The 24,099-nt window shown below is 38.0% G+C and overlaps 6 protein-coding genes and 1 pseudogene across 6 annotated transcripts; 2 read left to right on the forward strand and 5 right to left on the reverse strand.

Annotated features, from left to right (window-relative positions):
• LOC109128318 (uncharacterized mitochondrial protein AtMg00810-like) lies at nt 2,946-4,124 on the forward strand. The gene has a single exon (XM_019234464.1). It carries the CDS (start codon nt 2,946-2,948, stop codon nt 4,122-4,124), a length of 1,179 nt encoding a protein of 392 aa, XP_019090009.1.
• LOC104735086 (histidine kinase 5) lies at nt 6,872-11,917 on the forward strand. The gene is made up of 14 exons (XM_010454806.2): nt 6,872-7,102; nt 7,707-8,519; nt 8,604-8,660; nt 8,758-8,985; nt 9,067-9,160; nt 9,245-9,451; nt 9,540-9,670; nt 9,760-9,809; nt 9,885-10,060; nt 10,161-10,264; nt 10,348-10,686; nt 10,856-11,242; nt 11,329-11,493; nt 11,594-11,917. The coding sequence occupies exons 2-14, from the start codon at nt 7,812-7,814 to the stop codon at nt 11,714-11,716; spliced, it is 2,769 nt and encodes a 922-aa protein (XP_010453108.1). The 5' UTR covers nt 6,872-7,102; nt 7,707-7,811; the 3' UTR covers nt 11,717-11,917.
• Nucleotides 11,835-14,360, reverse strand: LOC104735085 (uncharacterized protein At1g32220, chloroplastic-like). Its single transcript, XM_010454803.2, has 10 exons — nt 14,086-14,360; nt 13,651-13,768; nt 13,469-13,557; nt 13,326-13,381; nt 13,175-13,230; nt 12,941-13,034; nt 12,557-12,636; nt 12,424-12,466; nt 12,250-12,341; nt 11,835-12,170 (listed from the first exon to the last, which is right to left on the reverse strand). The coding sequence occupies exons 1-10, from the start codon at nt 14,139-14,141 to the stop codon at nt 11,991-11,993; spliced, it is 864 nt and encodes a 287-aa protein (XP_010453105.1). The 5' UTR covers nt 14,142-14,360; the 3' UTR covers nt 11,835-11,990.
• Nucleotides 15,007-16,561, reverse strand: LOC104735088 (probable protein phosphatase 2C 69). The gene is made up of 5 exons (XM_010454808.1): nt 16,366-16,561; nt 16,177-16,263; nt 15,978-16,069; nt 15,800-15,874; nt 15,007-15,712 (listed from the first exon to the last, which is right to left on the reverse strand). Exons 1-5 carry the CDS (start codon nt 16,532-16,534, stop codon nt 15,311-15,313), a joined length of 825 nt encoding a protein of 274 aa, XP_010453110.1. The 5' UTR covers nt 16,535-16,561; the 3' UTR covers nt 15,007-15,310.
• LOC104735087 (aspartyl protease AED1-like) lies at nt 16,547-18,016 on the reverse strand. Its single transcript, XM_010454807.2, has 2 exons — nt 17,794-18,016; nt 16,547-17,669 (listed from the first exon to the last, which is right to left on the reverse strand). The coding sequence occupies exons 1-2, from the start codon at nt 17,963-17,965 to the stop codon at nt 16,570-16,572; spliced, it is 1,272 nt and encodes a 423-aa protein (XP_010453109.1). The 5' UTR covers nt 17,966-18,016; the 3' UTR covers nt 16,547-16,569.
• LOC104737925 lies at nt 18,976-20,723 on the reverse strand (annotated as a pseudogene).
• LOC104735089 (aspartyl protease family protein At5g10770) lies at nt 20,518-22,922 on the reverse strand. The gene is made up of 3 exons (XM_010454809.2): nt 22,633-22,922; nt 21,676-22,116; nt 20,518-21,574 (listed from the first exon to the last, which is right to left on the reverse strand). Exons 1-3 carry the CDS (start codon nt 22,799-22,801, stop codon nt 20,751-20,753), a joined length of 1,434 nt encoding a protein of 477 aa, XP_010453111.1. The 5' UTR covers nt 22,802-22,922; the 3' UTR covers nt 20,518-20,750.

The following is a 24,099-nucleotide window of genomic DNA, read 5'->3' on the forward strand; positions in this document are numbered from 1 at the left end:
TCAATCTTCGGATCACCCAGGTTTGATGATCGTAGCTCACACTCTTGATGGTACAAATTACAATAGCTGGTCAATTGCTATGAGGATTAGTCTAGAAGCTAAGAACAAGCTTAGTTTTATTGATGGATCTATCCCTAAGCCAAGCGAAAGTGATTTTGACTACAAGATTTGGAGTAAATGCAACAGTATGGTGAAATCGTGGATCTTAAATGTTGTGAGTAAGGAGATCTATGATAGTATACTTTACTATCAGGATGCAGTTGAAATGTGGAACGATCTGTTCACAAGGTTCAAGGTGAATAATCTCCCGAGATGATATCAGCTCGAGCAAGCAGTGATGACTCTGAGGCAAGGCTCGCTTGACTTATCTAGCCAACAAAAAGTCTAGAACCGTGAAGAGATGTGATTGTGATCAAGTTAAAGAGTTGCTTGATGAAGCTGATACTAGCATGATAATTCAGTTTCTTATGGGGTTGAATGATGAATTTGGAAATATCAGGAGTCAGATACTGAATATGAAGCCGAGACCGTGCTTGAATGAGATCTTCAATATTTTGGATCAAGATGAGAGTAGTTGGAGTGTCTTCTCGACCAATCTCCAATCCTACTGCTTTCCAATCTCAGGCTTTGATTCCGGATCAGAATTCTGTCTTGATGGCACAAGGAAACTTTCAGAAACCAAAATGTTCTCATTGCTCACGTATTGGACACACTATGGATAAGTGCTATAAGCTACATGGCTTTCCTCCAGGACATCCAAGAGCAAAGAAGAACAATTATGTTGGAAGTACTAACTTGGCTAGCACTGGTCATGTAGAAGATGTGAAGGATATACCAAAGGATAATTTTAATGAAGATATGTCTAATGAACAGCTTCAACAGATGATCTCTTATCTAAGCACTAAGCTTCAGTCCTCAAGTGTCACCTCATGCCGTGATAAAGCCATAGCTTCGACTTCGAATTCTGTACCAACTATCTCACAGATATCTAGTACGTGCCTTTCTTTATATGATTTGATATTTTACGACATGTTGACTTCCTCTATACCTCATGAAACTGAGTTGTCTTTTAGGGCTTGGGTCATAGATTCAGAGGCTAGTCACCATGTTACCCATGAGAAAAAACCTTTATGTTGATTATAGACCTTTAGATAGAACCTTTGTGAGACTTCCTAATGGTCAAACTGTCAAAATAGAGGGAACCGGTTATATACAGCTTACAGATGCATTGTCATTACATAATGTGTTACATATTACTGAATTCAAATTTAATTTGTTGAGTGTCAGTGTAATCACAAAATCTTTGAGGTCTAAAGTTAGTTTTACTTCTGATGATTGTGTAATACAGGCTCTTACTCAGGACCTAATGATTGGCAGAGGTAGTCAAGTTGCGAATTTATACATTCTGCATTTGGATAAAACCCTTGTTAATGTCTCTAGTTCTTCTTTTCCTGGTAAGTCTGTTTGTTATGTCACTTCAGTTAATTCAGATATATGGCATAAAAGGTTAGGACATCCTTCTAATGCTAAGATAGAAACTATTTCTGATATCTTGTTATTATCAAAATCTAAAATCAATAAAGATAAAACTCATTGTGATGTTTGTCATTTATCGAAACAGAAGCATCTTCCTTTTAAATCATTGAATCATATAAGAGAGAAACCTTTCAAATTAATTCATATTGACACTTGGGGTCCTTTCTCTGTTCCGACGGTTGATGGCTATAGATATTTCTTGACAATAGTGGATGATTTTAGTCGTCTAACTTGGTTATACATGCTTAAACAGAAATCTGATGTTACAAGTGTTTTTCCTGGTTTCCTAAAGTTAGTAGAAACTCAATATAACACTAAAGCTTGTTCTGTAAGGTCTGATAATGCTCATGAATTGAAATTTGCTGCTTTGTATTTACAACATAGCATAAAAGCATATCATTCATGTCCAGGAACCCCTAAACAGAACTCGGTTGTAGAAAGAAAACATTAGCATCTATTAAATGTCGATAGAGCTCTTATGTTTCAGTCTGGGGTTCCATTTGAGTATTGGGGTGATTGTGTTCTCACGGCAGTATTTCTAATTGATAGGTTACCTTCTCCGGTCATAGACAATCAAATACCCTTTGAAAGATTAACCTCTAAAATCCCCGATTATCATAGTTTAAAAGCTTTTGGTTGTCTTTGTTATTGTTCTACTTCTCCTAAGTCTAGAACTAAGTTTGACCCTAGGGCTAACGCTTGTATTTTCTTAGGATATCCCTCAGGTTATAAAGGCTACAAGCTATTAGACATAGAAACATACTCAGTTTCAATTTCTCGACATGTCATTTTCTATGAAGATATCTTTACTTTTCGATCATCCACTATCTCGGATGATGCAAAGACTTTCTTTCCTCATATTACTCTCCCTGCTAAAATCATTGATGAACATTTGCCTTTAGTGCAATCATCTTCTAATGCTCCTCACAATCATGATGAGACATCTTCTATGGTTTCTGTTCCTTCTGAACCTAAACCAACCAGGCAGAGAAAACTGCCTTCCCATTTGCAGGACTTTCATTGCTATAATAATAATACTCTTACTACCAATAATACTTCCCCATATCCACTCGCAAACTATATTTCTTATTCATACTTATCTCAGCCTTTCTGTGCTTTCATTAATACCATTGCAAAGTCGAAAATTCCTAAAAAAAATTTCAGAAGCTAGGCTGGACAAGGTATGGATTGATGTTGCGGGGAAAGAAATTGGTGCTTTTATAAGGACCAGAACTTGGAGTGTTTGTGATTTACCTCTTGGTAAAGTGGCTGTCGGTTGCAAATGGGTGTTTACAAACAAGTATCATGCTGATGGAAGCATTGTGAGATAGAAAACTAGACTGGTGGCAAAAGGATTTACTCAACGAGAGGTAATTGATTTCACTGATACTTTTTCTTCGGTTGCAAAGATGGCAACGGTAAAGATGATTTTTTCTCTCGCACCTAAGATGCAATGGTCTTTACATCAATTAGACATTTCTAATGCATTCTTAAATGGTGACCTCGATGAGGAGATATATATGAAATTACCACTAGGCTATGCTGACTTACAAGGTGAAGTCTTCTCTCCTAATGTTGTTTGTAGATTACACAAGTCGATTTATGGACTTAAGCAGGCGTCCAGACAATGGTTCTTGAAGTTTAAAACTACTCTTGTGGGTTTTGGCTTCGACACATGTCATGGTGATCATACCCTTTTCGTGAAAGAAGAAAATGGTCAGTTCTTAGTAGTTTTGGTATACGTAGATGATATTCTAATTGCAATCACAGATTCTACTATGGCTTCTGCTCTACGAGATCAACCAAGGTCTGTTTTCCAGCTTCGAGATCTTGGTCCACCTAAATATTTTCTTGGCATTGAGATTGCCAGAAATGAGGAAGGGATCTGTCTTACTCAGAGGAAATATGTTCTTGACTTGTTAGAGACTACTTGTTTTTCGGATTGCAAGCCATATCCTGTTCCCATGAAGCAAGACCAACAAATGTCTTTGACTAGTTTCTCACGACGAAGGAAGAAGAAAGTTGCTACAGTGTCTGAGGGTGATGAAGATTATGAGGTTGAACCTGCTCATCCTTCTGATTCTACACTTGCACTTTTAACGGATACGAAGCAGTATCGTAGATTGATTGGAAAGCTTCAGTATCTGACCATCACTCGTCCAAATATTACTTTTGCTGTTTCTAAACTTGCTCAATACTCATCTGCTCCGCGAAAGTTTCATCTTCAAGCTGCACACAAGGTACTTCGTTACTTGAAGGGTACTATTGGACAGGGCTTATTCTATGGCAAGGATGATGACTTCTCGCTTAGAGGATTCTCTGACGCAGATTGGGGAGCTTGTCCCGATAGTAGGCGCTCTGTTACTGGCTATGCCATCTTCATTGGTCAGTCCTTGGTATCTTGGCGATCCAAGAAGCAAGATATGGTTTCGATGAGCTCTGCAGAATCTGAGTATCGTGCCATGAGTGTGATTACCAAGGAGCTATTGTGGTTCACATATATCTTGAAAACGCTTCGGGTACCTTTCTCTCTTCCCGCTTATTTGTATTGTGATAATCAGGTTGTTCTTCACATTGCGAGTAGATGATGGTATTCTCAAGACCATGTTCGTTCGTACTAACAATCAACTTGCTGACATCTTAACCAAAGCTTTACAAAGCTTTACTCGTCTTCATCTTAAAGGGGTATTAGATTGTATATATATTAATTAAGGTTATTAGATTAAATTCCGATTTATTAGGAATTGGTTTAGTGCAATTTAGTATATATAATACATACATGTAAAATTTGTTACGATAGATAATATACAGAAAACATTTTCTATATTTTGTCTTTGCTCATTAACACAAATAAGTTTTAAGCTTAAACCATTATATTATATATGGCACCAAGTAAGTCGTTCATAATAGTAGTCTAATACTAATACTATGTCAAATCCAGCCTTACACACACATATTTGTAATGGATTATGATATAAAAAGTAAAGGATAATTAGGAAGAGAAAGCTGAAAAGTATGGTCCTGCTTTAATCGAGACTTAAATAAAAATAAGTAGAGAGAGATTAATACTAGTAGTAATAAACAAATCCGCTATTTAAGGATTAGTGTCCCCATCCAATTAATATCTCCACATTCTCGTAAAATAACATATCCCCATCTCTCACCACCGTCCAATATTTTTATTTTTTGGCGCGAGGGAGAGAGCAAACAGAAGAAACATGTTTGAAAATGGTTAGACCACGTGTTGGTCAAACGATAGTTCCACGTGTCATAAAGAATGACGTGGCACGTGTGGCTCGCACATGTCATATAAGGGACGGGACAAAAAGGCCTCCGAGCGCCGTTCAGATCGGGAGGGGAAGACTAATAGAGACTAGAGAGTAATAAGCATCGATCGAAATGGCTTAGCTGTTTTTCTTAATTATTTTATTAATAAAAGAACCCTTTTGTTTAATATATATACCTTTTGATTATTGTTCTGTACTACTACTAGTTGCTAATATTATTAAATTTATTATTATAGAAATGAGATTTTTGAGTTCGACAACTAGTTTTGTGCCAAATACAGTTGTTTGTCCGCTCCATTGAATTGGTGAGGATTTGATCGGGTCTTATTTATTGTTCTTTACGATTTCGTTTCTTTTGTATGTGTAATGTGTGTGTGGAAGATTCAAATAATTGAACATATACATACCTTCCAACTGAAACTGAACCGTAGAATATAGTTTAAGATTTGGGGAGGTGATTAGTACAAGAAATATTATACTATTTCCGATAATACATTTTGGGGTAACATGTGTTTTTGATATTTACAGTGTTTAAGAAAGCGGTTTAAGCGACCGCCTAGGTGCCGTCTAGGCGCTAGGCGCTCAACAGACGCCTAGACGACCGTTTAGACCACCTAAAATCACAAAATTTTTATTTTAATGTATGTTTTTATTTTTAACTATATATATTTAAAATTTTAAGTTTTATATTGATATAAATATTTATAAATGTTTATATGTTATTAATCTAAATTAAAGAAATGTATTTTTACTAATTTTAGTTTATGATTTATTATTATTTATTTCTTCTAACATATATTTTTATATAATTTTACATATAATATTATATATATAATATTTATATTGTAAACGTCTAAAACGTTTAAAATTCCGACTAAATGTTTTAGGCGCTTGACGCTAGATCACCGTCCACATATCGCCTAACACTTTCTTAAACAGTGGATATTCATGAGAAACATGAATGTCCCGGACCCAATTCGAATATTTGTGTACTTTCGTCGACATTGACATTCTATAGACTATATATAAAGAAAGAACTACACATGATTATAAATCTTTATTATTTTTAATTTTTTTTTTTTAAGAAAGAGTAGTAAAGGCAATTAAAAAGAAACAAATCATTCATTCGTTAATTATTGACAACTAGGAAATAATAATTATTTTCTTCGTTATTTTCATTAATCGGATCATCTAATAACTAATTAATCATCCGTCATTTTTTCTAACAGCGTCTACATTATACAAACACACATTAATACAGTATATGATCTGATAGAATAGTATCATTTTTCGAATGTATATTGTTTTTTTTTTTTTTTTGTTTATAATTCAACATTAAATGCTTGAGGTATAAGAATAAGAAGGAATTGCTCTGTTTAGAAAATCTAATAGTAACAAACTTATTAGTTGGCTGACAAATCGAAGTCAGTGGTAAGAGTTGAACAATCGAAAGGGTTTTAGTCAAAGAATTGTCCAAATTACTAATTAATGATGATTATCGTGACAGCAATGAACAAAAAATCCAACCTAAGACGGTTTAACAATTGACGCCACTTCTTGTAAGTTGTAACAGAAGTGATGATACAAAGTTTAATATAAAAGAGAAGAAGGTGTCATGATCCTTAATATACTCGGAGAGTGACGTAAACGCGCCGCCGTTGTCAACTCAGTGAGGTAGAAAAGACGTAAAGAAAAGGCAGAACAAAACTGGAAAGGAGAGAGTTAGAGCTGTGACCTGTGAATGAATATTTATGAGAGACAACAACAACAAAAAAAGATGGAAACGTGTCAACGTCTGTGTCATTCGGACTAAACTCGGATTCGGTCTGAGAAAGAAAACAAACGTGCACACACACAGAGAGAAAGAAAGAGAGAGAGAGAGAGAGTCGCCATTAGAATACTCTGAAGTGAAAGGTTGAGAGAAAGAGAGAGAGAGATGAATATAATATACATCGACCTCTCTGTCTCATGAGGATGCACATGCTCCTCTCTCTCTTTCACAAGTTTTTGTTTTTTTTTTTTTTTTGTTTCATTGCTCTCTCTCGCTCTTCTTCTCTCCTCCTTGTAGTAGTAAAACTAAAAATACCTATCTTTCACAATTCACATGCTCTCTCTCTCTCTCTTCTATTGGTTAATCTCTTCCCAATGCTCATTTGAAGTTTATTTACTCTACTCCCGACGACCACGACTCTTCTTCAGATCTACCTCACTCCCTCTTCATTCCCCCTTTTCTTTTCTTTTTTATCTTCTTGATTTTCCGGTGACCGGAGTCGTCAAAGGTAAACCTTCTGATCTCTATCTCTATCTCAGCCCCTCCTTTCATTTGTTTCTTTTTTCTCCGGCAGTCTAGCTCATTTCTGATTTCTCTGCTTTTGTCTTTCGTTTTTAAAACATTTCTTTCTGTTTCAGCCATTGACTCTTTGAGAGGTTTCATGATCCCCTCATTGCCATGTTTTTGTTTATATATGTGATGATCTAATTAAATCTTTTGTTTGTCTTTTTTTTTTTTTCAAACTGTTTTCCGATCATTTCTCTTTAAAAGTTTCATCCAGTTAAACTAATTGTATTCATTTAATTGTAACTTTTTTTATAATCCAAGTTATGTAGTTTGTTCATATTTCAATCTAACTAAACAAAATGATCCAAAAAAAAAAAACTTCGGGGGCTATGCATATTTCAGCTTTTCAAAGCTCTTTCATCTTTGTTTTAATCCATTATTTGAAGTTTCCCGCTAAGTTTAATCCTAATTGGTCCACACACTAGTTCTGGTGGTCCCTCTTTTGCAAAATTCGAGTATTTTTCACATTTACGGATCAAAGATTCTTCTGGATGGTGATGGATTGACTCTTAATCTGTCTTTTTTGATTGTGAAAATTATTACAGGTTCTTCTTGGTGTCTGATCAAAGATTCTGGTTAAAGGCAAAATTCAGTTTTTGTCTGGTCCATTAGTGTTGTTTCTTTTGTTGTATGAAGAGAAGCTTTAATAAATGGTCTGTGAGATGGAGACTGATCAGATTGAGGAAATGGATGTCGAAGTCTTGTCTTCCATGTGGCCGGAAGATGTTGGAACCGAAGCTGACAAACAGTTCAACGTTGAGAAACCTGCCGGAGATTTAGACACGTTGAAAGAAGTTACAATCGAAGAGAAACCAACCATTGCGGATTTGACACGGTTACCAGACCTACTGAACTCCACTCATCAAGGCACATCTCAGCTGACCAACCTCGTCAAACAATGGGAGTATATGCAAGACAACGCTGTCCGGCTATTGAGAGAAGAGCTTAAGAATCTCAATAGACAGAGAGAAGAAGCCGAGGCCAAAGAGCTCAAGATCATTGAAGATTACAAGTTTGAGAGCAACGAGCCTGAGAATGTTCCCGTTTTAGATGAGACCAGTGATCTGTTCCGCAAGTTTAGGCAGAAGAAACGAGATGCCTTGATCGATAGCAAAAAGATCGAGATTGACGAGGAGTTTGACACGGTTGCTTATTGGAAACAGAAGGCGTTAAGTTTGGAGAAAATGCTCGAAGCAAGTACCGAGAGAGAAAGGAGATTGGTGGAGAAGCTGCATGAGAGTTTGAAGACTATGGAGAGTCACGCAGCGCCGGTACAAGAACTAACTCAGAATCTTAAGAGAGCTGAAGGTTTCTTGCATTTCATACTTCAGAATGCACCTATTGTTATGGGCCATCAGGTAAGTAAAATTATCATTTTGTAATCTTGTTTTTTTTTTACTAATGAATGTTTTCTCTGATTCTTTGTTACTTATGGGTTTCAGGATAAAGATCTACGCTACTTGTTCATCTACAACAAGTATCCTAGTTTGCGGGAACAGGTTAGGAAAAAAAAAAACTTTTTGTTCTGTTGTGTTCTTTGATCACTCTCCTGAGGAAATGTGCTTGAATCAAAACTTTGTTTCTTACTAATTTCAGGACATTTTGGGAAAAACAGACGTTGAGATATTCCACGGAGGTGGAGTTAAAGAATCTGAAGATTTCAAGAGAGAAGTTCTTGAGAAAGGAAAAGCTTCAAAGAGAGAGATCACATTTACAACAGACTTATTCGGATCAAAGACGTTTTTGATATACGTCGAGCCTGTATACAACAAAGCTGGCGAGAAGATTGGTATCAATTACATGGGAATGGAAGTAACTGATCAGGTTAGTAAACTGAGAATATTAAACCAAATCTATTATTTATCTTCTCATTTCACATCCTCACATAAACTTCTTGTGTTACAGGTAGTGAAAAGGGAAAAAATGGCTAAACTTAGAGAAGATAACGCTGTGAGAAAGGCAATGGAATCAGAACTGAACAAGACCATTCACATAACAGGTCTGTTTGAGCTGTAAAATCAAGTTTCAGAAACTTTCATGAGAAAACTGGACTAAGTGTTGTGTGTGTGTGTTTTTTTGACAGAGGAGACAATGAGAGCAAAACAAATGCTAGCAACGATGTCACATGAGATAAGATCACCATTGTCGGGAGTGGTGGGAATGGCTGAGATACTTTCAACTACAAAACTGGATAAAGAGCAAAGACAGTTGTTGAATGTCATGATCTCTTCTGGAGATTTGGTGCTTCAACTTATTAACGACATTCTTGATCTCTCCAAGGTTGAATCAGGTAGAATATACTGTTTCAAAGTTTTGATTGTGTGGTGTGATCGATCATTTATCAGACCATTTGAGTCTTTGTGTGTTGTTTTTTTTAGGTGTGATGAAACTAGAAGCTACAAAGTTTCGACCAAGAGAAGTGGTGAAACACGTGCTGCAGACAGCTGCAGCATCACTGAAGAAGTCTTTGACATTAGAAGGAAACATTACAGATGATGTTCCTATTGAGGTTCGGATCATTACACAAAAAATCACATTTCTGAAAGAGTTAACGTGGCAAAGTCTTTGTGATCTTAACTTTTTTCCTTCTATGTTCAGGTAGTTGGAGATGTTCTAAGGATTCGGCAGATCCTCACCAATTTGATAAGGTTCTTACATAAATCCTGAGTTATTATTTGCATGATGACAAGTTTTGGTTCCTGATTGTTCAAAACGTTCTGCAGCAATGCTATTAAATTTACACATGATGGACATGTGGGGATCAAGCTCCAGGTCATATCAGAACCATCCTTTGCGAGAGATAACGCATTGAACGCAGACGCTGAAGTAGATAATGGTTTGACTGAGACTTCGGTTTGGATTCGCTGCGACGTCTATGACACTGGAATTGGAATTCCAGGCAAGCAAGTCAAACGAACCATTTAAGAATATTGAAAGCAAAAAAACGCCTACAAAGCTAATTTTATTAACGCAGTCCATGTTTTGGTGTTCTTGTGCAGAAAACGCTTTACCTTGTTTGTTCAAGAAGTATATGCAAGCAAGCGCTGATCATGCCCGAAAATATGGTGGAACTGGTCTCGGACTTGCCATTTGTAAACAGCTGGTAACTATGTTTAAGATTTTAAAACATAAGACAAGAAATTAAAGAACTCTGTTCTTCTATAATCTTTCTCTGTTTGTTTACAGGTTGAGTTAATGGGAGGTCAACTCACTGTGACAAGCCGGGTCAACGAAGGTTCAACATTCACATTCATATTGCCCTATAAAGTTGCAACATCAGATGATTATTCTGATGATCAAGATGAGTTCTCTGATATGACGGATCATCAATCCGAACCAGACGACACAACCGAAGGATATTTCCAGTTTAAGCCGCTTCTAGGATCTATATATTCTAATGGCGGACCAGCCATCAGCAATGGCTTCTTACCTCATAAAGTCATGCTCACTACTAGTCCTATTAAGCTCATCAATGGCTTTGTCGCTGATCCTTCTAACAACACTGGACAAAGCGAGATAGTTCAGGTTGAAAACGGTGGCTACGTGGATGAAACNTTATTCTAACGGCGGACCGGTCATTGGCAATGGATTCTTATCTCATAAAGTCATGCTCACTACTAGTCCTATTAAGCTCATCAATGGCTTTGTCGCTGATCCTTCTAACAACACTGGACAAAGCGAGATGGTTGATCAGGTTGAAAACGGTGGCTACGTGGATGAAACTAAACTCGAAACGAGTTCTGGTCATTGTCCTGAATCAGCTCACCAATATGAGAATGGAAATGGTCGATGTTTCTCTAAGGAATCTGAATCTTGTAGCAGTTCACAGGCTAGCTCAGAAGGTGGAACTTTAGAAATGGAGTCAGAGCTTACAGTTTCATCTCAAAGGGAAGAGGAAAAAGCCGAGACAAATCTCAAAGAAACATCAAAGCCAAAGATTTTGCTTGTTGAAGATAATAAGATCAACATCATGGTTGCCAAGTCGATGATGAAACAGTTAGGCCATACCATGGATATTGCAAATAATGGTGTTGAAGCCATAAACGCGATTAATCGCTCTAGCTACGATTTGGTACTCATGGTATGTCAATCCCTTTAAGATCCAAAGGCTTCTGTTTTTCGAATTCACTTAATTTGAAAAGCTTATAATTAAAAATGGGTTCACAGGATGTGTGCATGCCGGTTTTGGATGGTTTAAAAGCTACAAGACTGATCCGTTCATATGAAGAATCTGGGAACTGGAATGCTGCTATAGAAGCCGGAGTAGATAAAGATATATTGGAGAATGAGCAAGTTTGTGTGCGATCAACAAACCGGCTGCCTATAATCGCGGTGAGCACTTCTTCGAATTACATTAAACATAGAGTGTTCTAATACATAACTTGAAAGAAACAAAAAACTGAAGAGTAAAAATGGGTTGTGGAATGTGCAGATGACGGCAAATACGTTAGCAGAGAGTTCAGAAGAATGTTATGCGAATGGTATGGACTCTTTTATTTCAAAGCCTGTAACGTTGCAAAAACTGAGAGAGTGTTTACAACAGTATTTGCATTAAAATTTCAGAGTTTGGTGTTTAGTAGGTTTAGTGGTTGTGGTGTGTATATAATGTGTAGGGAAAAGTTTTGGAGAGCTACTAAGTAGTTTCCTCTCTTAGAGATGTACAGTTTAATAAATAAAATAAAAAGCTTGTCTTCTTTATTTATTTGTGGGAAATATATGGCGAGAGAAACGAGAAAACATTGTCGTTTCCACCATTGAAATCCAACATAGTAAAGCAGCCAAACTCTACAAAACGACAGACAAGCATACTCGAGCTTTCAAAACAAGACTTATCTCGATTTCTGTTGGCTGTAACGCTGTATTTCATGGACATCCACAATCCCGGGAGGAAACACTGGATCCGTGGCAGCTCTAACCGCGACTTTTGCAACCGATTCAACATTCACCGGAGGTGTGAACAACGGTCCGACTATCGGAAGCTGGTTCAGCGGTTTTGCTTGTTGGAGAACCTACAAAAAAAAAGCCACAAGGATTATGAATAAAGAGGCAATCTTGAGAGGCCTTGCAATAACGAGGGGATTCACTTACCATTTCCATGGGTGAACCAAATACTCCCAATGGGATTTTCATGCTTCCAACACTGCGTGTTCCATATATAAAACCAGGTCGCAAGATTATACCTGCACAACATTCACCAAACTTCAAATATAAGAAATGATAAGTTTCAGAGGGCATTTCGTAGATGTAAGATGAAAGCTATACCTCCATATGCAAATCTTGTGAGCAGCTCGGTCTCAGCAGCTCGCTGTAAGGATGAAATGAAAAATTCTTAAGACAGCGTAGACTAACCCAAAAGGGCTATGCAATAGCAGTAGTTTGAAAAGTATATTATCACCTTTCCCTCATAGTATCCTCTCAACAGGTAGTTGGCTAATCCGAAATCCGCAGCAGAAATATAGACAAATCTTTTAACACCTGGTCAACAAAAGGAACACAGTTAAAGGCCAGTAAACTCTTGCTAATCCAATAATGTTGTAGGACGCCATGGTGTCTAAAGTTGTAGCAGACTAATTCACATCACTTGTATTTTCATGCTCCAATTATCCCTACAATCAACAACTATACCTAATTTCATAAGACTGGGGTTTTCAGTATCATATGGTCCCTCAGTGTCTATCTGACATAGATATCTCAAAATTCTTATACATGGCTATCTAAAAGAACTTGGATTGTAAGCATTTATACAGCCCTGGTCAATGCAAACTAAAAGAACTCGTACCTTTCTCTGAGGCAGCCCTAATTGCGTTGATGTTTGCAGTCCCGTTAATCTTATACATATATGAGTTTGAACCAAAACCACCAACACAAGAAATCTGCAATGGTTTATTCGAAATTACTTTCAATAATATACAATCTACAAAAGCGGGACTGATTCAATAAGTTAATATTTTGTGGCAGTCATCAAATCTCCACATTTATTCATTAAAACGAAGAAGAAAATAAAAAAACGTACCACAGAAGTCACCCCCTCAAGAGCATCCTTCAATAAATCAGATGATACAAGGTTTCCTGGAGCAAAAGAGATATATATAAAGAAAATGACCACACAGGAAGAAAAAAAGTATCAACTTCCTAGAAACATGTTGAAGAGTTAACAACAATACCTTGATGCCATGTTACTCTGGTAGCCCAGGACTCGTGTGAAGACGGCCTACCTGATCTAAAGCCCATAGAAAAGGTTTCTTAAGAATACAAACCCGTTAATCAACATCTAACATAGAACAGATTTATTGAAACGATCAGATACCTGCTAAGGCTAGAGACAGATAAGCCGCGGTCCAAAGCTTCTTTACAGACATGTGATCCAACAAAACCATTTCCACCCAAAACAAGCAGCTGAAAACACCAACATGTAAGTTCCAATTTCATGAACACCATTGCAGTATCTTAACAGCTAATCACAATGTAAAGATCCTCCAAAACTCATACCTTCTCGGTTGGAGGTGGAGGGACATGTACAGTCTCAGCTTCTTCCACATTGAAGGGCTCATCAATTTTGTTAGAGTCTGTAGAGAGATACCTCCCGCCACTGGAGGCAGAAACGAACCTAATGCAACATAACCCAAAAAAAAGCATAGAACAAGAAAGCTAAGTCAAGTATCTAAATTTAACTCTATTGCAACTACTATACCAATTATGAATTACACCCAAATCACCTAATCTTTAAGAATCTAGAACATGGCAACCAACCCAGCTATGAGGAATTACCAAAACAAATGCGCATTCCACTCAAATACTCTACCGACACAGATGTTTATATGCTTCCAAATTTTCTAGAAATTTCCGAGAACCTACCAATCGACGCCTAGAAGAAGATTAAGGCGCGATCAGAGTTATGAAAAGAGCGGTGAAGAGACCACTCACCGTGACTGGGAAAGAGACGATTTGTAACAAATCAAACGGGAAACGATTGTCCTCATTTTCGAATCGGGGCAGGAGAGAAAAAAAAGCAATTCGACGCAGAGATGAGCGAACAAACTTACAAAAAAAAAAAAAAAAAATTGTAAGAGAAGAGAGATGGCGATGGGAATGGAGAGTAAGTTCACGGCCAAAATAAACAGAGCAAAACGTCGGAAAGAGCGCTATAACTGAGAACACGTCGCCTCTCAAGGAGGTGCCACGTTGACCCTGACCCGAGGATCCGACTTTTACCTTGTTCCCGAACCCATGGGAAGCCACGAGAGCCTCGCGTGGTACCAACGCGATTTACTTTTGTTGGATATTAAATTGGGCCGAGGTTAATTGGGCTTACATTCCAAAATAGAACCACTTATAACAGGCATTTTTTTTCAGACGATTGTTTTTGGTGTGAAAATCAGGTCCGGACGTGGTTGGTTGGTTGGTTGGTTGGCCAATGGTTGGCATAAAAGGTAAGTGATTTTACATCAAATCTCAAAAGTAAGTAATGTCTTGCAGAACATGAGTACTTACTTTTACCTATTGATTTTGCAGCGAGGTATCAGTCACTAGTGATGGAGCCGAAGAAGAAAGAAGAGGTTTTAACTGATCTCGAGGCATTTCGAAATGGGAAAGAGTATATCACAAGAAGACTGGGAAAGAGGGTTATCTATTGTATGGACCACTAGATTCTGGTAAGTACACGATGATCACGAGTATGCTGAATATTTATAAACCTAACAGAGTAACAAGTGACAGGAAGAAGAGACAGTGACTTGAGCAGAAAGAAAGGTAAAGGCAATCAAAATCAGAGTACAGAGTTGCACTCTCTGGCTTTTAAATTTCATAGATGTGGGATATGGTCGGCTTGGGTACAAGATCAGAGTATTTTCTTTTTCTGTTTGAATATTATATAACTATCATGTTTTTTAAAAAATATTTATACATAAACAACTACATATAGATGTATGTATTTATATACACACACATAGAAATACCTATTCTTAAACTTAAATGTATTCATATTAAGTACATTTTCAATCCTATATGCAAACGCAGTCAACGGTCTGCAAGTTTGTTTGCTGTCTTTTGATGGAAGAGAGAACGTTGCAAAAGACAGTGTCTTTAGTTCCTAATGAATAGAGGGAACACAACTGACCTTATCGGTCACTGATTTCCTCTTAAGGGTCACTCACTCCATGGTTGAGCTACTTTCTGGGACTGGTTTTTGATTCACTGTATTTTTTGGTTTATTCCCCATACCATTACCGCTGACTTCATCGGTGACGCTGCTGCTTGCAGTGATCGGTTTGTGATTAGTTACATTCTGATCTGGTTTATTCCTTGAGCTGATGTTCTTTGAATCGGTCTGGACTTGGTTAGCTTCATTGGATGAGATAGCGAGGTCTCCAAGTGGTGGCATTTGATTGGATGAGGAGGAGCTGACATGGCTTGATGAAGCTGTCTTGTTCTCCAGGAAACGAACGACCACACATGTGATGTTGTCTGCACTTCCTTTCTTTAATGCTTCTCTCACAAGTTTCTTCGCTGAGTCCTCTGGGTCTTCAACTTCCTTAGCCATTGCAACTGCGTCCTGCAAGATATGGTTAAAGATTATCTAATAAAGTATTTGGTGTAGCAAAGTGGAAGATGTTAAATGAAGCTATTGATTTCACGAGACCTCGTTAGAGAAAACATCCCATAGTCCGTCGCTTGCTAGGATCAAAAACTCAAGAGAATCATCAATCTTTTCTTCCTGTATTCAGTGCCAAATGGGTTGGAGCAAATTTTTCAGATTGAGAACTTAAGGGGCCAGAAAATCATATGCAATGTGGTTCTTTAAAAAGTGATGAAATAACCTGGATTTCTGGATCAGCAACAACATATTGCTTCAGAAGCCTATCACCAAAAGCACGAGAAACTGCAAGAACTCCTCCAACCCTCCAAGTTCCTGTTCAATTAATGAACGCAACACACACACACACATAGCACTTAGGACTATGTGTTGAGAAAAGCATGAAGCAGAAAAATATGATCTTATAGTTTCTTGTTACTTACCTGCCCACATCACAAATCCACCAGCATTCTCGATCCTTTCACGCTCATCACTTTGGTCAGGTTTATGGTCCCTTGACACAGCAATGGCTGCAAACACACAGATTTATGAAAAATGGGATTATCTATCAAGATACTAAATGGTGGTAATGACGAAAAAGACAAGCCATAACAGATCTCCTTGAAAATTACCATTCCCGCCTCTGCTGATAACAGCTCTTGAATCACCAACATTTGCAACAAGTAAACGATCACCAACAAGAATAGCTGTAGATGCAGTCGAACCAGCATCTCTATTGTGACTATTTTCCGACTTTAGAAGTTCAGAGTCAGTATGGTTATAAGCATCAGCTGGAAACATTTAAGTAAACTCATTGTCAATTCAGAGTGTTGCATCTATAACAAATTGTCATAAAAATTGTTATAAATGTGGAGTTCTACGACAGTGCCACCGCCCAAGGAGAATGCAATCTTGGGGATTGTCATTGTGTTCAGACCAGTGAAATCGTAACACGTGTCAAAAATCCCGCGTCCTGACGTAGCCTTGTAACTCGACATCTTTTCTTTAAACACGCTTCTCAGTTCCGCGTAGACCTTGGTAGGGAGGCGAGTGATCACGGTACCGGAGTCTATTATAGCACCGTTCCTCGAGAATGAGGTTGGAGTAATCTCTAGTTTCTTGTCGCCTACACTGATACCTACGATGTCGATGCCATAATGAGGTGAGCTTCGGAAGGAATTAACCGGGGTGAATTTAACGGATTTAGGGACTATTCCAGCGGATCCAAAGGTAAGATGGCCGGTGTTACTTGTGGAAGAAGGTAGGCAGTAGGAGAAGATATTGTTATAGGTTGTTGCTGTTTGCGATGGAAGTGAGAGTTTGCCACGGCCGAGGCCTAAAATCCCAGCAGTACGGAAGAAAAGTCCTTTGTTGTATTCACCGCAACCAAAGTAAACATTGTCCAAGACATCAGAGTTTGTTAGAGTAAATCTTTCCTTGGCGAGGAATCCTCGTGTAAACGAATTATCTCCGTAAACGATTCCATATACGCAGTTGGAACCCAAGCAAGTAGTACCGTTTTTACACACTGGAGATGAGCACGAGACGTTGTGGTAAGATGAAGATGAAGAAGGGTTAAAGATTGGTTCCTTTTGTGAATAGCAGCTTCCAAGACATGGCTTGCATTGAGTCCACGTCAAATCGCTTCCGGTGTCGAAGGCCAGTGATATATTGTGCTTCGGTGTGCCAATTCCGACTGTTACGATATAGTTTCCTGAACCGAGTGTGATTGCACTTTTAGCCGGTAGCTTGGTTGACTTGGTCATGCTGACTCCATCTGCGTTATTCTTCGACAGTTTGGAGCGAATTGACTCCACGCGTGCTTGATCGTATCTGAGGATTTCGTCATGGTCGAGACTCGCATCTTTGTTGCTGCTAAGATGCGAGCACGCGCCGTGCATGTGCACCACAGGAAGGTATGACTTGGTATTAGATGCTGTAGAGAAAAAATCATGTTTAAAAATAACAAAAGAGACACAAAACTTCTTACATCTATCGAACAAAAGAAAGGCTTCTCAACACAGTGAATCATTAAAGAGTGAATTGGCTAAGATAATCACCTTTTGAAGAAAGAACACAAGATGATGATGAAGGAAATAGAGAGCTGACTTGAAAGGTGTATGAATCAACCTTTCCACTCTCTTTTTTCTCAGCCGATCCTTCGGTAAAACACCAATTGAGACATACACAAAAGATAAGTATCACATTGAAGAAATTCGTCATTATGCTCATTTTCACCCTCCCCTTCTCTTTCTCTCTCACAACAATATATAAATTTGTCTCAATTAATTGAAATTGGTTGGTCCTTTTAATTACAGCCATTATCTTTGGTGAAGATAAGTGTCTAGTGGCTGTTGTTAAACTCTAAGCTATCACGTGCACCTCACATAATTAAGGAGAGACCCCATGCCCATTGTGTTTGATATGTCGTCTCCCGAGAATGATTCCAACTCCAGCTAACCAAGGTGTTGTAATTTGTTTTTCAGTAACGTTAATTAAAGGGATGGCTTGTAACATTCCTGTAGGTATTATTATTAGCGTTTTATTTTGTCTCTAGGCTTCAAGTTTTGGCGTAATAATAGTCAACTAGATGTTGATCTTACTCTGTGATTTTGTCTTCACTCAAGTCTCCAAGTATATATAGCGTACTACTAAACGTGTTATTATCCCACTAAAGCTTAAGCGAATGATACATTGAACTTTAATTAAGTCTATTACTACTTTGCATAACGGTTTTTATTTAAGATTTAAGGCATTGTACCTTATTTAGGTTTTACAAAAAGAGATCAAGAAGAAAAGTAGAACCGGATTTGTGAACTCGCTTAACGATCACTAGTGCAACAAACGAAGAAGTTTTATTTGAAAGTAACTCCATTTAAGTCTGAAGCTAAATCTGGCCGGTTGTGGCTGTAAGATGAAGCTTTAATTTGTTCCTTATAGTAAAGGATCCACGGTTCTGAAATTTGAGCAGCAGTTTGTCTTGAGTTTGTGTGATATATATCCTGCTGGTGAACTAATCATAAGTCTATTTCAATGTAGGCCTACATGGTATATATATAAGTCGATCCATTTCGATTAGTTTGTGTAACACAAGAGCAAAAACCGGTATAAACACAAGTCTTCCCAAGTCAGATGTAAAGGGGCATGTATAAATAACTTAAAGTTCAAGTAACATGCAGCTACGTTAAAATCAATTGAAAACTCGGATCCAATAACAACTTAAAGTTCGAACATAAATACAATAAAAAAAAAAAGCAATTGCGGCATGCACATATACACTTATTTTGGGGAAAATTGCTAAACCCTTACATTACATAACACTCTCTTTTGTTCTGTTTTGTTTGCTTAGCTACAACCATTGGGAGCAAAGCCGACTCGTCCACCAGCCTCGTCGTACACAATTTCCATCGTCTTTTGCTGAACGTTTCCAAAGATGGCGGGAATGTGATCATTATCCCCTGCAAACGCCAAACAAACCTGAGACCGCGTCAACGGATACAAAATCCCTATTCCAGCAAGATCTACGACAGTGCCGCCGGTAAAGGAGAATGCAATCTTGGGGATTGTAATTGTGTCCAAGCCAGTGAAGTCGTAACATGTGTCCAAAATATTGCGTCTCGTCGTAGTCTTGTAACTCGACATCTTTTGCTTAAACACGCTTCTCAGTTCCGCGTAGACCTTGGTAGGGAGGCGAGTGATCACGGTTCCGGAGTCTATTACAGCACCTTTCGTCGAGAATGAGGTTGGGGTAATCTCTAGCTTCTTGTCGTCGACACTGATACCTACGATGTCGATGCCATAAAAGGATGGCCGGTGTTACTTGCGGAAGAAGGGAGGCAGTAGGAGAAGATATTGCCGTAGGTCGTTTCTGTTTGCGACGGAAGTGAGAGTTTGCCACGGCCGAGGCCAAGAATCCCAGCAGCACCGTTGAAAAGTCCTTTGTTGTATCCACCGCAACCAAAATAAACATTGTCCAAGACATCTAGAGTTCGTTAGGGTAAATTTTTCCTTGGCGAGGACTCCGATAGTAACCGATCCATCTCCGTAACGGATTCCGTATCCACAATTGGTATCCGAATTACAACTTGGGTTGTTTCCACACATCGGAGATGAGCACGAGACGTTTTGGTAAGAAGAAGATGAAGAAGGGTTAAAGATTGGTTCCTTCTGTGCATAGCAGCTTCCAAGACATGGCTTGCATTGAGTCCACGTCAAATCGCTTCCGGTGTCGAAGGCCAGTGATATATCGTGCTTCGGTGTACCTATTCCGACTGTTACGATGTAGTTTGCTGAACCGAGTGTGCTAACCCACGTAACTCCAAGTAGTTCAGCGTGCTTAAGGGTTTCTAATTTATAATTTTGTCTCTAGGCTCGAAATTTTCAAGTTTGGCGTAGTAAAGGGGCTGTATAACTATACGCCAATAAAGATTAATTAACGTCATATACTGTTTTTGTCTCTACACTAAAGTTTTGCGTACAAAAAGGGTTTGTTCCGTTACATGATTGATGAGAGTCAATAGGTCAACAGGATAGCCTCAGACGGGACCAAAATAATCAAATTGAAGACACAACTTGGATTAATAAATTAATCAAACTAATCGTTTATTTGCTTCAAGTTAGTAAGTGGAGACTTGGTATTCTCGTTTACTTGCTTTACGTCCTCAAAGCATGATTGTAACGTTTGTAATTCCTATTATGATCTTTTAGCTAATCGAACAAACAAACAAAAACATAACTACTTCTATTTGATATGGGTTTTTTTTTGTTTTTTTTTACCAACATCACTCTGTATTATATATTGGAATAAAAATGTACAGATAAACAGTTTGTTCTGGTAATTGTTGTATTATCCACACAAACTTATTACTGTGCAAATACTTCAGACACCATCACGCTCTTTAGTCTTTACCCAAATTGAAATTACAATTAAACACTTGATTAATGGGATAAAGCTATTGTGTCAAATCCATAAATTTAAACATTTACCCATTTTTTTATATATAATTTTTTTTTTTTTTTAACTACACCCGTTTGGAGCAAACCCAACCCGCCCACCCGCACCATCGTACACAACTTCTAGCGTTTGCTGCTGAACGTTTCCAAAGATGGCGGCGTTACTGTCATCGCTATTCCCCGCAAACGCCAAACAAACCTGCGACATCTTAAACGCGTAAAAAATCCCTTTCGAGCCAAGCTCCACGACTGCGCCACCGCTGAAGGAGAACGCCACCTTCGGGATCGTCACCGTCTTAAATCCGCTGAGATCGAAACACGTGTCCAGGATCGATACCCCCGACGTGGTCGGATACTTCGACATCTTCGCCTTGAACTCGCTTCGTAACGCCGCGTAGGCTTTAGGCGGGAGACGTGTGATAACGGTTCCCGAATCGATCAAAGCTCCCGGAGTAGAGAATACGGTTGAAGGAATCGCCAGTTTCTGACCGCCGACTGTGATTCCGACGATATCGAGACCGTAGAAGGAGCTTCCATCCGTGATGGTGGAGATCGGAGTGAACTTGACGGATCTGGAGATGCCGGCGGTTCCGAAGGTGAGATGACCGGTGTAGCTAGCGGAGGAAGGGAGACAGTAAGAGAAGATCTTATTGTAAGCGGTTGCCGTCTGGGAAGGGAATGAGAGCTTATCACGGCCAAGACCAAGAAGTCCGGCAACACCGGTGAAAAGTCCTTGGTTGTTCTCGCCGCAACCGAAATAAACGCCGTCGAATACGTCGGAGTTCGTTAGTGTAAATTTCTCCTTGGCGAGAAACCCGACGGAGAACGATTGATCGCCGTATTGTATACCGTAGATGCAATTCGAAGCCGAACAGCTTCCGGCGTTTCCTAATTAAAAAAAAAAAATTAAAAATTAAAACCCCTGTTATAACATAACCGTATCCGGTTTAATATTAAAATAATCGAAATTATCGAAGTTGGAATTGAACCTGTTGCGGAAGAGAGAGAACCACACGCAGCCGATGAGCAGGAGACGTTGTAGTAAGAAGTAGACTTAGAAGGGTTAAAGATTGGTTCCTTTTGGTCGTAGCAAGTTCGAACACATGGCTCGCACTGAGTCCACGTTAGATCGCTTCCGGTGTCGAAGATTAGTGAGAGGTCGTGTTTAGGTGTCCCGACTCCGACGGTCACGATGTAGTTTCCTGAGCCGAGTGTGCTTCCGTCTTTAGCTGGTAGATCCGTTGACTGGCTTTGACTGACGTGGTTTGTTGTGAGTTTCTTTGATAGTTTTGAGTGGATTGAGTTTACGCGCGACTGGTCGAGTTTGAGGATCTCGACATGGTCTGGTCTAGTGGCTTTGCCGCCGTTGTTTAGAGGCGAGCACGTGCCGTGTCTGTGCGTCACATGCAGTGAGGACTTTGTCTTAGCCGCTGTATGGGATGATGAGATAAGTTCACGTAAGAGAAACAAAGAGAAATGCTATTACCCACAGACTCCTCAAGTTATCAGTTATCACCAAAGAAAGACAGATAACACGTCGATGTCTTGTTATATAACGAAATGATAAAAGTGTTTTTCTTTTGTAAATTTCTACTTATTTGGAGTCAAACAGAGTCGTACGACCCTACTTATAATTAACTTGACAAGTTGTTGAATTTTGTTCTTAACACTACTAGCTAATTGATTATTGTCGTTTCCTCGTTCAACAAATTCTCTCATTTGTGCTATCACTTTCTTAGTCATATGATAGTAATAATACGGAGTATCAGTTTCTTGGAAGCAAGAATTTGACCTTTATAACCTAATTGAGAGTAAATATACTACACTATATTTATATCTTTATATAATATGTACACCATGAATGTATTATATACATATCATCTGGTCCAGCCTCAAAAGCACAATGAATCATCAGGAATTATAATTGACCAGGAAAATCATATTACCTCTGGGAGAAAGAACACAAGATGATGATGAAGGGAAGAGAGAGCTGACTTGGATGGTATGAGAGTAAGTCTCTTTCTTCTCCCTTTCTTGAGCTCCCTCGTTACAACCCAAATTGAGGCATACACAAAGGATTATTATGATATTCAACAAATTCCTATTTATGCTCATTTTTGCTCTCTCTTTTTTTTTTTTTTGTTGCTCGCTCTCACAAAAAAATGACACTCAAGAACATGATAATGGTTGGTACTTTATATATAATCAATCTCTCTTGCTTAAGAAAGTCTCTCTAGTGGAGCTTGTTAAACTTTAGAAGCAATCCAGTCATCCACATATCACATATGTAGGGGCACTCTCTATTCCACTGATTTCACTAACCAGTTAGATAGCGACACATCATTTGGCATATGAGCATTATTGTTATTTTCTGTTGTCTTTCATACTCCAATCTCAGCACAATGAACGGGATAATATTCCACTAAATGATTCATTGACTAATGAAATTAATTAGGTGTCAAATTAGATGCTCATCATTAATTTGTGACATTAAATTATTTTTTTAGTTATTAGTATATTCAAATGTCGAGTGGACCATTTATAAACTGCAAACATACATTATATGTATAGTTTATTCGTTATACATATATTGTAAATTTGTAATCTCCATTATGATATTTTTGCTCAATAATGGAAACGTCGATTCATAAGCCTCATGATATTACGTACTAAGAGAATCAATAATTGAATAACCGCAAGCAATAAGTGTTGCTTAAAAATAAGAAAATTCAAAGTGTGATAACACAACAAAATCAAAGCAACATCTTTAGGCAATGAATTTACATCCTGTCACCTGATTCGAGCTTACTTATGCGTATATATGTTACTAACATATCATATGTTTGCATCGATTTGGAAAAAAAATAATTGCTTCACGTAATCAATCTCCTTCAAAATTAAATGTATATATGTAATATTAATTGGCATTTGGTAGAGTTAATAATTCTTTACATGAACGTGTAAAACATCAACATGCAACCTCACATCTTTTAGTATGTCATTGTGGTGGATCTCCGATATATAACTAACCAATCAATCAATATATAAGTAACAATAGTTTAAAGTAATTTATTGTAAAAAGAAAAATTGTGATGTGAAGTTCGACGATAGTTACAGGTAAAATAAATAATTATACATTAGATCTAGTAATATAGGTTATCAAAAAATAGAATCTACACTAAAAATTTAGTAGGTACTTTTAAAAGACTATTTACTTTCTTAACAATGTTCGAAAAAAACTATAATTACTTTCTCTAACTCAGAAAAACAAAACCAAGTCATTAGATTTTATCTGATTAAAAAAACACTAATGACTCGATTTTATTTTTCTGAGTTATTAAGAAAGTAAACAAAGTTTTTTTCGGAAAAGGAAAGAAAATAAAAAAGGAGTGTGATTGTACAGTAATTTGTGA

Source organism: Camelina sativa, chromosome 13 (genome assembly GCF_000633955.1).
Source record: "Camelina sativa cultivar DH55 chromosome 13, Cs, whole genome shotgun sequence".
NCBI classification, from domain to species: Eukaryota; Viridiplantae; Streptophyta; class Magnoliopsida; order Brassicales; family Brassicaceae; genus Camelina; species Camelina sativa.